Source organism: Telopea speciosissima, chromosome 11 (assembly GCF_018873765.1).
Source record: "Telopea speciosissima isolate NSW1024214 ecotype Mountain lineage chromosome 11, Tspe_v1, whole genome shotgun sequence".
Classification (NCBI taxonomy): Eukaryota; Viridiplantae; Streptophyta; class Magnoliopsida; order Proteales; family Proteaceae; genus Telopea; species Telopea speciosissima.
In genome coordinates, this window is record NC_057926.1 from 5,174,883 (window position 1) to 5,185,818 (window position 10,936).

At 38.4% G+C, this 10,936-nt stretch overlaps 1 protein-coding gene across 1 annotated transcript; it reads left to right on the plus strand.

Moving 5' to 3' along the window:
* The first annotated feature begins 2,625 nt into the window (after positions 1–2,625).
* LOC122644696 (probable terpene synthase 11) lies at positions 2,626–6,668 on the plus strand. The gene is made up of 7 exons (XM_043838091.1): positions 2,626–2,835; positions 2,935–3,220; positions 4,027–4,402; positions 5,387–5,605; positions 5,693–5,831; positions 5,922–6,170; positions 6,326–6,668. The coding sequence occupies exons 1-7, from the start codon at positions 2,626–2,628 to the stop codon at positions 6,614–6,616; spliced, it is 1,770 nt and encodes a 589-aa protein (XP_043694026.1). The 3' UTR covers positions 6,617–6,668.
* Positions 6,669–10,936: the final 4,268 nt, after the last annotated feature.

The following is a 10,936-nucleotide window of genomic DNA, read 5'->3' on the forward strand; positions in this document are numbered from 1 at the left end:
TATCTGTGTGGGGGCCACAAGCTCGACATTGGTCCCTATTTCTAAAATAGTTGTGGTGACAAAAGAGGCCCACGTACTCTCCCCCTAAGGGTTGCTCGGTGGTCATTGAGGAGATGGATAATTCAGACTCGATCTCCTCCCCATGGTTCATTCTTCAAAGGCGGCCGGGTTCAAGCATTCCCAGACCTATCATAAGAGATTTTAAGAAAATTAATGAAAATTTCTCCCACTCTTCTCCCTCAACCTCCTCCTCAGAGGCCGGCTCTTCTGGAATGGCATTAGCCTAGGCCTCGAAAGAAAAGCCAGGTCAGACACCGACACTTGGAATTATAAATTAAGCTAGTTCTTCCACTAATATATATTTCTCTTCTGCAAGGGGACTAGGTGGCAACTGCCCTTACACAGCCACTCACAAGGCCATGGGTTATTGGTATGGAATTGTCAGGGATGTGGTCGCCCCTTAGCTTGAAAATTCAATACTTAATTAGGACGCCTTTTTTTCGCTTTGGTTCGACCTTGTATGGTTTTAGTAATGGAAACTAAGCAACATTGGCTTTTCAGATAACTAAGCTACGATACAAAGAAGGTTGGGATTTTCTTATAGTCATAATATATTAGATCCTGATGGTCTATCCAGTGATATATCTCTATTTTGGACTAACGACATAATTTGTACAATGTTGAATTGTATCCAATTCTCATTTTAAATTATCTAATTAATCTTACTTCAAATTTCAACATTTAGCCTTCTGAATGTTGCAATTTGTTGGTCAAACAAAACCAGTCAATCAATTAATTAAATAAAAAACTGCAAGGTTGCAATTCACTTGCCAATTAAAGGACCCCCTCATCTCTCTCTCTCTCTCACACACACACACACCACACAAAAAGAAAAGGTAAGAATAAAAGTGGTACACATTGAACCTTGGAAATTGTCTAACTACTTTAGCTGAGAATTTGATTAATTGAATAGTGTATATGATTTCCAAGACTGGGAAAAAGGCTTTAAGATCATTTAGTACTATACTTGCCTAATAATCACATACCATTTCTCACAAAAATTGAAAATGGAGGCAACATAATATCAAACTAAGAAGAACAGAAGATAATATCAAACCAAAAAGAATATATAGTAGTTTAACATTCCACATCTACCAAATTAGAGTTTCTGAAAAGATTGGAGGTAACCCAAAAACTTTCTCTTAGTTTTAAGATTTTAATAATTCTATATATTAATGACTATTTGTTAATTGAACTTCCTTTATCGGACCATAAGTTTTCATGGTCTAATTAATAAACGGAAAGGTAATGACTTGATTATGGTTAGCTTAGATAAAGTGTTTGGAAATAGGGATCTCATTTGTCAGTTTGATTGTCCTGATGTTCATAGGCATGCCATGTTAGGATCTGATCGTCATACTTCTATTGTAGTCATTTTCATCTTTTCAGGGGATGCGGACCACCTCTGCAGGACCGGGTGGTGTTCTTTCTCCCTTGATTGAATTAGGTCCTAAAATACGAAATGTGGCTTATCCAACCCTAGACCAAGCTACCCAATGGCCAGAGTGACATCATCACCTTACCATCATACCATGTTACCAAAATTATTATCCTAATTTAGATCGTAGAAAGCATCGAATTCCAATTGTTTCTATTGTGTTTACCTGTTCCATGGCGGCCTCGAATGTGGGCATTGTAGTCAGTGCAGCTGCAGACAGCCCACTCTCTTTGATTTCTCTTATTGAATTCTGCCATCCGCCGACGCATATGACAATAGTGAAGTAAGAGACTTGAGAGGATTGGTCTTGGTTTTGCATTTAAAACATATCTTCTTCTGTTTTATAATTGAAATGATGTCATGTGAGGTGAGATTTTAACTTTCTTAAATGGAATGCTGGTTTCAATCTTTCTTGGCTGGTAGCATGGGAGATAGAAAGAGCAACGTGTTGTACTGCTGCATACCTTATAAATAATAATAATAATAATAATAGGGAAGCAGTTTTCTGTACGGGAGTGTGGCCTGCACTCTCATGTGTCTATCTCTCTCCTTCTTAAAACAAGAGGGCAGAAGTGTCTTTTCACATGAAGAGGAGAGAGATAGACTCATGGGAGTGCTGGCGTAGGCCACACTCCTGGACAGAGAACTTTTTCCCATAATAATAATAATAATAATAATAATTTAGGATAAAGAAGGCCAACAGGAGTCTGGATTGACCACACCCCATGAATGGTGAGAGATCGATTTTGGTGGCTAAATGTCATTGGAGAGGATCTGAATTCCGTTAATAGGTGATGTAACATAGGAATGCGTCAATCTTTTCATGCGGGGTTATGACTGTGTCTGAGTGCAAGTACATGCCGTGCCAGAGACCTAATAACTTGGTTAAATGGAAGAGAGGATAAAAATTCAATGGAAGAATATTTTTTTATTTCCTCCAACACCGGGGACCATAAAAGAATGATGCAACAATCCTACGTCATTGCTCTTTGATCATGAATTTTTTCTCCCATGCTACCAATCAAGAAAGATTGAAAACAGCATTCCAAAAATGTAGCCTAAGAAAATTTATATATATAAATAGTACTTCTAAAGCACATGAAGGGCATAACTCCATCTCTAATATTATGGCAACTTTGAAGGCAAATTTTTCTCTCTTCCCTTCATTCTTTCCTAATGTGCCTTCTTCCCGAAGGGTCTCCTCTTCTTGGAAAAGAAACTACTCGGCATCTACTACTTCAGGTTCTTTCTACTGCAAGTTGACACAATTTCCCTCATCTTCTGCTTCACAATTGAAACCATCTCTCATACACAGTGATGAATCTTCTTCCAATACAGTATTGCTCTATTACTACTCTCTCTCTCTTTTTCTCTCTTTTTCTCTAAATCTGGATTGCTTGCTAATGTTGCATGTTTTCTGCTGTGTTGTTGTGTAGGGATTAGCTGGTTTTGGGGCTAGTAGTAATGGAACAAAAGGCATTGAAGAACTGGTCCAGCGGGTGCGGAGAGACATGTTTATAAACTCAGGTGACCCCATGAGAAATTTGAAGCTGGTTGACACCCTTCAAAGGCTGGGCATTGCGTACCATTTTGATGAGGAGGTTAATGCAGTCTTAGATGATGTGATGTCGAGAAGAAAAAGGAAAAACGAAGAGGACGACCTCTTTGTTACTGCTCTTCGCTTCAGATTACTCAGACAGAATGGCTACCATGTATCTCCAGGTGAGAAACCGAAGTATTCATTTGTGCTTATGTTTCAGCTTCACTCAAATCGAGTCAGGATTCTCGAGTTTGGTTCCTCTGCACGTAAATGTGAGAGGCAACCACCTGTCCTATTTTTTTTCTATTTACAAAGGGAGGAGGGGTATTTATGGAGACAAAATAAGCATGATTAGCTTTGAGATGTATGTGCAAATGATCCATTCTCGAATTCTCTACGAAAAAGGATTCTATCCAGCCGTGGCAGGAGCTGGAGCGTCCAGCCCCGCTAAACGACAGCAAAAACATGGATGGGTCTCACATGGGACCCACGTGTGAAATGAATACCCCCTGTTTTTGGGGTGGTTTCCGAGTGCTGGACCGTCCAGCTCCCGCCACGGCTGGACAGGAGCCAAGTCCATTCTCTACCCATGGGGGGGTGTAACCCCACAGTGAGGACCAATGAAGTTGAATCTCCACAACACCATCCAACATAGGGTCAGAGGGGGTCAGATGTATGGAGATTCCATTTCATTGGCTCTCCCCATGTGGGTAGAGGCTCCGAAATATCCATATTCCATGCTAGAAAGACTGAAAGGCATGGAAAGACACAATCAACCTGGGCACTATGAGCCCATAGACTCATCCCGGCTTTGCCAAAACAATTATGACCCTCCCCAGATCACGTAGTGGCAGGAGCTTCATGCACTGGGTACGCCCTTTTGGACATGGCTTAAAATAGCCTGGCACAGTATTATACATGTCTATTAAATTTTCTTTAGCTCTCTTATTGGTCATTCATTTTTGTTATTTTTGTTAATAAAAAATAGATGATGCGTTTCACAAGTTCATCAACAAGGAAGGGAAATTCCAGGAGGCATTAAGCAATGATATAGTAGGGATGCTAAGTTTGTATGAAGTTTCCTACTTAGGTGCAAAAGGAGAGGAAATATTATCAGAGGCCATGGAATTCACCAAAAATAACTTGAGAACATCAATGCCGAATTTGGATCTTCCTCTTGCTAGAGAAGTTGGAACAGCCTTGGAGGTCCCCAGGCACTTAAGGATGGTAAGGTTAGAAGCTAGAAGGTATATTGATGAATATGCCCTGAAAACCGCAGGAAGCACAGTTCTTGTAGAGCTTGCAAAGTTGGATTTTAACAACATTCAATTGCTACACCAAATGGAATTGGCAGAAGTAATCAGGTTAGTCATTCTTTCCAAGGAATGGGAAACATAAATTTGTGGTTGACCTTTTGATCCTTGTTATGTCTTAGGCTTTGTGGTGCCTCTTAGTTTCTCACTAATTAATTTGGCTTGTATCTCGTCTTTTGACTTTGTTTTCTTTGTTTTTTTTAATATAGTATTTTATTGAAAAAAAAAAAAAAAACATATATAGCTAGAGGCTTTTCACAAAGAAAAAGTCAAAATAGGCTATTCCACTAACAAATTAAACCTGAATAATTGGTCAAACATTTTTTTGTGTGATTACTATAATATATTCAATGAAGCCCAAAAAATTTTCCCCCAAAAAAAATGTAGGAAAGAAAAAAAATAAATAAATAAATAAAAACATGGAAAGAGCTCCACATCCAGCCTCTCCCTACAATCGAATTAAGCTAGAAGCGAAATCCAAAGACGATTCAAGGAAAATGCCATCCCAAAACAGGCAGACATTTGGGCCAACCTGAGATAACCTAGCCGACTGAGAGGATTGGTCAAAGAGCCACACCCCTACTAACCCCTTACCACTACTACTTCATCTTCTTTAATGAAAGAAAAAGACAGCCCAAGATAAACAATCACTTGGGCCTATTCCTAATAATGGGAAGAACTTGACAGAACAGTCAATTGATCAAACATTTTAGTTTGTATAAGCTAGCTATATATCAAATAGGTGTCTTGATCCATTAATAAAATGCTTCCTATAGAGACTTGGGAGTATGACAGCCCTCAAAAGGGTTTTTTTTTTTTTTTTTTTATCGTTTATTACCATTGAATAGTTTTGACAGCCCTTATTTTGATTTTGGGTAGGGCTCTTCTTTTGGGGGTCTTACTGTGTGTTTTTTTGTATCCGTTTGGGTATGTCTGGACGTTAAATAGTTGTATCTTTTTTCATCTTTAATATATTCCTTGGTGATCTTTAGCAAACAAAAAAATAGTTTTTACAATGCTCTATATTCTTAATAGGTGGTGGAAAGAATTAGGGCTTGTTGAGAAGCTAAGCTTTGCGCGGGATCGACCATTGGAGTGTTTCCTATGGACTGTTGGAATATTTCCAGACCCATGGCACTCAAAATGTCGAATTGAGCTAACAAAAACAATCGCCATCTTATTAGTCATTGATGACATCTTCGACTCATATGGATCAATAGAAGAACTTGTTCTCTTCAATAATGCAATTCAAAGGTTTGTAATTTCATCTTAGCTTCTTTATTGTTTTATTTCAAAAATATATCTTGGCTAACTTTATGAAAAAAAAAAAAAACCTACTAGATGGGATCTTGAAGCAATTGAACAACTTCCTGAATACATGAAGATATGTTATATGGCTTTGTTTAATACTACCAACGAGATTGGCTATAGAGTCTTTAAAGAACATGGATGGAGCATCATCCCTCATTTGAAGAGAACGGTAATGTTCTTCAACTGAAACCTTATTGTTAATTGCAGACAATTAATAGTTTTGTCCAACAAAGTGACACAATTTTAATCTTTGATACAGTGGATAGATATGTTTGAAGGATTTCTAGTTGAAGCTAAATGGTTTAACAAGAAATATGTGCCTACACAAGAGGAACATTTAGTAAATGGAGTTACCACAGCAGGGACATATATGGCCTTAGTGCATGCTTTCTTTCTTATGGGAGAAGGAGTTACAAAGGAAACCATCAAGATGATGGAGCCTTATCCCATGATATTCTCCCATTCAGGAATGATCCTTCGGCTTTGGGATGATTTGGGAACATGGAGGGTAAGTTATAAAAGGGCATATCTTAATCACATTTAATCATCTTAATTAAGAAAATTTTGCTTAAATTATAGCATTATTATTGGATTGAAAATGTTAAAAGGGAAAACCATGCTAATTAAAGTACTACTTAATTGCTTGTTTATGAACATTTTCAGGAGGAGCAAGAAAGGGGGGATGTGGCATCAAGCATAGAATGTGCAATGAGAGAACACATTAATATTTCATCGGTAGATGAAGCATGTGATTACATACGACAACTCATTCACAACTTATGGACTGAACTCAATGGGCAGTTAGTAGCTCCAGAAGGGTTGCCTTTATCAATCATTAAAGCGTCATTGAACCTCTCAAGGACTTCCCAAGTTATTTATCAACAAGGATATGACAACAATGCTTCAACCGTCGAAGATAATATACAATTATTGCTCTTTAGACCCATTCCCTGAAGAAATACTCTTTCTCTTTTGCTGATTTGTCAACTTATGCATTGCCAAGTTGGAAGATATATTTTCATTCATTGATAGCTCACGGTATGAGCAATAGTTATGTACACAGTCTAAGGATGAATAGTTTTATCTCTCTCTCTCTCTCTCTCTCATTGGATGTTGCAAGTAAAATAAAGAGAAGAGAAGTGAAACTGGTTAGAAAAAAAACAGGAAACTTTGTGATCAAGAACAAGTACCTACACACTTGGTAGAGTGTGAAGCGTAAAAGCCCATCCTACCAGGATGTCTTGGGTTTATGCCTCTAGGTTCTCACCTTCTCTCTCCCATAGAATGGATCCGGCTCCTCTCCAGGGAGCCCAACGCCTAAGGAGTGCCTAGGGAGGCATCCAACGGTGTTGGGCTGCTGAGCGTGTTGGGATGTGTGCCGGGCACACAGCCCCGTGCACCCAGCAGCCCAGCGCCGTTGGATGCCTCTCTGGCACTCCTTGGGTGCTGGAGTCCCTGGAGAGGAGCCAAATGCCCATAGAATAGGACACAATATGTATCGATTAAAAAAAAAAGGAAACTTTGTAATCATACTCTACATACAATTTTACCAAAAAATAGATTAAAAATTATTTTTATTGTAAAATAAAGTGATATTAATTAGGGGAAATTTCTAAGATCTACAAGATTAAAAAAAGAATTACAAGATAAGTGTATTTTAAATTTGTTTTACATCCATAAATTTAGATTTTGAAAAGATTTACCTAATCCGATCCCCAAATTAGTTAGTGCTCATCCCGCTCAACAAAACAAATAAAACTAAACTTCCTAATATACCCTTGGACTCACTTTTTTCCCTAAAAAAAAGCTAAAGATAAATGCTTAATAGCTTAACTGTTTGCACAACTCATTGAGTTCTCTCTTATCTCTATTTGGCGGGAAACTTGCAGAAACTAGCAGAAGTGGTGGTCGCTAGGTGCTTCTCTCTTCTCGTTATCCCTCTTTCACTCCCCGTTTTAATCCTCTAGTGGTTACCACACGCAAACCCGGTAAATATTGGTTCTCTTTCTCTACCCCTGTTGTAGCTTTTTTTTTTTACCATTGTGATTGGCTCCGTTTAGAGTTGCGAGTGGTATGCTGGATCCGATTTTTGTTGGTTGAAGAGAGAAGGTGTTTGATGTTTCATCCTCTTGCTTGTTTTGGGAACTTGATTGGCAAATTCTACAACAATCACATATCAAATTGCAGGCCCTACCTTAACTATATGCTCATAATATATTTGACTAATGATTTAACAAGTATAAGAGAGAGTAGTTCAACTCAAACCCTGAATTTTCACCCACCACAATGAGGACTTTCTAGATTAAAATAGCAAGAGAGAGAGAGAGTTGCTTTTGCATCACTGAACCAAAATTTTCCCCGACTAGAGGAGGTTGGGCTCTTTACTGGGTGCCACCGAAGCTGCCATAAGGCAAATATAGAGCCTTAGTGGCTAAACTAGACATGACTCTCAGTCTCATGCCAATCCGACTAACCCTCAGCAGAAGAGGTTGTAGAAAAACTGCACCACCATTATGACCATTAAAGATATTTAACAAAGTTGTTTTTTCTTTTTTCTTTTTTTTTTGTAAAAGAATATTGAAGCCTACAACAAAATACAGAACAAAGAAGAGGATAAAATGATATTCAAGGCATATACTGTAAGACTAATCAGGTATACAAAAAATAGAAAAATACCTGTTATCGCACAACAATTGCAGAGAGAAACGAACCAGAAAGGAAGAAGCACGAAACAAACTGAGTTGAGTCGTATCTGAATGATACTTTCCTTAAGGATTTAGATGCCCCCACTACTGCAACGGGGTTGACCTTGCACCTTACCCTCCAAGATAAATACAACTCCTAAACGTATAAGTTGCAGAACCTGATACGAGTACTGTGGATACCAAAATGGCTATACAAGCCCTCTTATTACTTAAATGAACATATAGTAAGTACTTGTCTCTGGAACGGACTGTTGCAGAGATAATACGTTTCTGTTGTGTATGCAATGCAGGCAAGACTTTGTATATATATAGTAATGGAGTACCCTTTCATGAAGGGATACATCCATACAAATATAGGACACGTACGTATAGACAGTATGTATTTCCTTCACGTACAGGGAGGGGGTGTATCTATTCGTAGACATGTATGAATAGACACATACTGTTCAACCATATAAATGAACCATGGGTGAACCAAACCGAGTTTTAAATGAAGAATTAAAACTCAAAAGTGCAAAACTTCTATTTATTAAAAATAAGGTTTTGCCCACACCCCGACCCCGACCTCGGCCTCGGCCTCGGCCATGGCCCGGTCAGGCTCGGTTCGGCTCGGCACGCGCGTGAGATTCAAAAGCACCCCAAAGACCCCCACACACTAGAGAGTGGGGTGACTACCTCTCCAAAGGGCTCACACCTTAAGGAAACAATCCTATATATATACCCCTCAAGTAACTCTCCCACAACCAATGTGGGACTATTCTTGAGCTCAATTATTGTCTCTTGCACACAAGAGAGCACAACAAATTCAAACAAAATATTGGAGGAAAATAAAAAGGAGGGAATGAACAAAAGTCACAAAATTTTGAAACTTTGACTCACATTGAAAAAGTGCTTTTTGAACTAACACTTTGACTCAAAAAGTGCTTTTACAAAATAATAGTACAACAATTCCTCCACAAGTTTCAAAATATTGATACATAACGAGTGATAAGTATATTAGACATAGTAGGACACATCGTTGCAAGTGTCTTCAGGACTTGAACCTACACTAGGTCTGATGAACTACGCTACGGAGTATGGGTGAAGTCAGACTTCTTGAACCTTTCCTCATCGGTGTAGCCGACTAGTTCACCAGCCACATCTTACTAGTTGACCGTTTGTGATATCCCTTTATAAAGATGGACATTTTTTAACTGGCCTTGTCCCCTATCTTGGTCTCATAGATGTTTAGAGAATTCGCCTAAGAAACTCTCATCGGTAGGCGACCTCACCTCCTACATCTATTTAGGTCAGTCCATAGTGTGCACCATAGTTAACACACCCCCACATTACATGAGATCCAACTTAATTAAGTCTATAAAACTCATCCTCCTTTCTTTGTGGTGGTACTACTTTTCCTATCTATCTAGAATGAGCTAAAATGTAGTAGTACTAGACAGGTCATCTAGTGACTTCGTTTGTACCCTTTGAACCTAATTCAGGAATTTACCTCTTCACATAGGTTGGGTGTCCATCACATGACCTATGTCACAGGGCTTAAGCTCATTCCCTTAGATGAATCATGAATTAATTTTGTAGGCAACGGTTTTGTGAAAACGTTAGCTAAATTACTTTCAGATTTCACAAAGTCAATAGCTATTGTTCCTTCATTAATATACTGCCTTACAAAATTATGTCTTAGGCGGATGTGGCGCCTCTTTCTATTGTACATTTTATTCTTAACTTTAGCTATTGCCGCTTGATTATCATAATGAAGTGATATCTAAGGCAATGATTTTGGCCACAATGGAATATCTACCATCAAAGTTCTGAGCCACTCTGCTTCAGTTCCCGCCTTTTTCAAAGCTATAAACTCAGCTTCCATGGTGGATCCTGTTCCACAGGATTGCTTTACCGATTTCCAAGAAATTGCTCCACCTCCTAGTGTGAAAACATATCCACTAGTTGCTAACGTTTCTTTGGTATCCGAAATCCAATTAGTATCACAATAGCCCTCTAACACGGCTGGTTTTCCGCTATAGTGAAGACCATAGTCTATTGTTCCCTTTAAATATCGCAATAGTCTTGTCATGGCATGCCAATGCTCTATACTTGGATTATGAGTGTATTGATTCAATTTCCCAACCGCTAAGGCGATATCTGGTCTAGTGCAGTTCATTAAATATGTAACTGAACCAATGATTTGTGAATATTTCTTTTGGGAGACAGGTTCCCCCAAATTCTTTTGTAAAAAATAATTAATGTCCAAAGGTGTTTTAACCGGTGATAAACCATAATAATCATACTTTTTTAGTATGTTTTCGACATAATGGGATTGGGATAATATAATCTCCTTTTCTTTTCTGATGATCTTAATTCCAAGAATTACATCAGCCTCCCCCATGTCCTTTGTATCAAACTTAGACATTAAGAAACCTTTAATTTACTTTACAATGTCTAAACTTATTCCCATTATCAACATGTCATCTACATAAAGTATGATGAATACACCTTTGCCTTTATAGAACTTGCTATACAAGCACCTATCAACATCATTTATGAGAAAACCATTCGATACAAGTACCGAATC

Excerpts from the sequence above, each read along its gene's own strand:
- LOC122644696 (XM_043838091.1), top strand. The coding sequence starts at position 2,626 with ATGGCAACTTTGAAGGCAAATTTTTCTCTCTTCCCTTCATTCTTTCCT. Across the intron at positions 5,606-5,692 it reads TTCAATAATGCAATTCAAAG|ATGGGATCTTGAAGCAATTG; the intron begins GTTTGTAATTTC and ends AAAACCTACTAG. Across the intron at positions 6,171-6,325 it reads ATGATTTGGGAACATGGAGG|GAGGAGCAAGAAAGGGGGGA; the intron begins GTAAGTTATAAA and ends GAACATTTTCAG.